The sequence below is a fragment of the Colobus angolensis genome, unplaced genomic scaffold, assembly GCF_000951035.1.
Source record: "Colobus angolensis palliatus isolate OR3802 unplaced genomic scaffold, Cang.pa_1.0 Scaffold49, whole genome shotgun sequence".
NCBI classification, from domain to species: domain Eukaryota; kingdom Metazoa; phylum Chordata; class Mammalia; order Primates; family Cercopithecidae; genus Colobus; species Colobus angolensis.
The window spans coordinates 9,200,036-9,201,513 of record NW_012118376.1 but is presented as its reverse complement, the minus strand read 5'-3'; the positions used below and the strand labels follow the sequence as shown (position 1 = coordinate 9,201,513).

The following is a 1,478-nucleotide window of genomic DNA, read 5'->3' as shown; positions in this document are numbered from 1 at the left end:
GTTGGGCACGGTGGCTCATGCCTATAATCCCAGCACTTTGGGAGGCCAAGGCGGGTGGATCACTTGAGATCCGGAGTTGGAGACCAGCCCAGCCAATGTGGCAAAACCCTTGTCTATACTAAAAACACAAACATTAGCCAGGTGTCGTAGCGGGTGCCTGTAATCCCAGCTATTCAGGACACTAAGGCAGGAGAATCACTTGAACTCCCGGGAGGCGGAGGCTGCAGTGAGCCGAGATCGCACCACTGCACTCCAGCCTAGGTGACAGAGTAAGACTTCATCTCCAAAATAATAATAATAATAAAATAAATGTTTATATGTTTCATTTTTGTAATTAAAGAGGGAAAAGATATATGTATTTCCTACCTGTTTTGGCAACCCAAAATAAGCCCTCGATACATGATACCACTTGAAATATCTGTAGACAGCTGTTATTGTCATACAGAAATACCTGGAACATTTCACTAAGGGCATTGCTAAGTATAAAATTAAAATATTGTTATTTTGCACCAGGGAAGTCATTTTCAGATCATAATAAAATTGCAACCTAAAATGCTGCTCATTAAAATTTTTCTCTTGACTAAAATAACCAAGAAGTGATCTGCTTCATAATTTTTCAAGATCCTAGTTTGTAGAGGTATTATATATGGTATTTTATTTTTAACCTAACAGAATTAAAACAAGCTTCAGAAAGTAAGCTTTTAGAAATACAGACTGAAAAGAACAAACAGAAGATTGATTTGGACAGTATGGAAAACTCAGACAGGATAAAGATCATACGACAAAACCTACAGATGGAGATAAAAATTACTACTGTTATTCAACATGTGTTCCAGGTAACATTTATATAAACTAGCAAGAAAAGTAAAGTACTTTCTTTGTTTTTTGAGATGGAGTTTCACTCTTGTTGCCCCGGGTGGAATGAAATGACTCAATCTCAGCTCACTGCAACCTCTGCCTCCTGGTTCAAGCAATTCTCCTGTCTCAGCCTCCTGAGTAGCTGGGATTACGGGCGCCCACCACCACACCCAGCTAATTTTTTAATTTTTAGTAGAGACAGGTTTTCACTATGTTGGCTAGGCTGGTCTCAAACCCCTCACCTTTAGGTGATCCATCCACCTTAGCCTCCCAAAGTGCTGGGCTTACAGGCATGAGCCACTGCGCCCGGCCAACTATTTGATGATGTTATTATACAGTTTGACTTAACTTTCAGCTAGTTTTTGTTCTTGATGAAATAATTCAATGTTTAATATTGGTCTGTTTGTATATATCTGGAATGTGTGTATACTTAATGCTTAAGGTCTTGATTTTCCTTTTTTTCTTTTTTCAGACGGAGTCTCACTCTGTAGCCCAGGCTGGAGTGCAGTGGCATGATCTCGGCTCACTGCAACCTCCTCCTGGGTTCAAGCGATTCTCCTGCCTTAGCCTGCTGAGTAGCTGGAATTACAGGCATCTGCCACCACACCTGGCTAATTTTT

The 1,478-nt window shown here is 40.5% G+C and overlaps 1 protein-coding gene across 1 annotated transcript in view; it reads left to right on the top strand.

The window, feature by feature from the left end:
• Nucleotides 1-851, top strand: part of CENPH (centromere protein H) — a 22,792-nt gene extending 21,941 nt beyond the window's left edge. Inside the window, exon 8 of the mRNA XM_011959367.1 lies at nucleotides 673-851. Coding sequence (XP_011814757.1) covers nucleotides 673-851 — 179 coding nt within the window. The remainder of the gene's footprint in view (nucleotides 1-672) is intronic.
• Nucleotides 852-1,478: the final 627 nt, after the last annotated feature.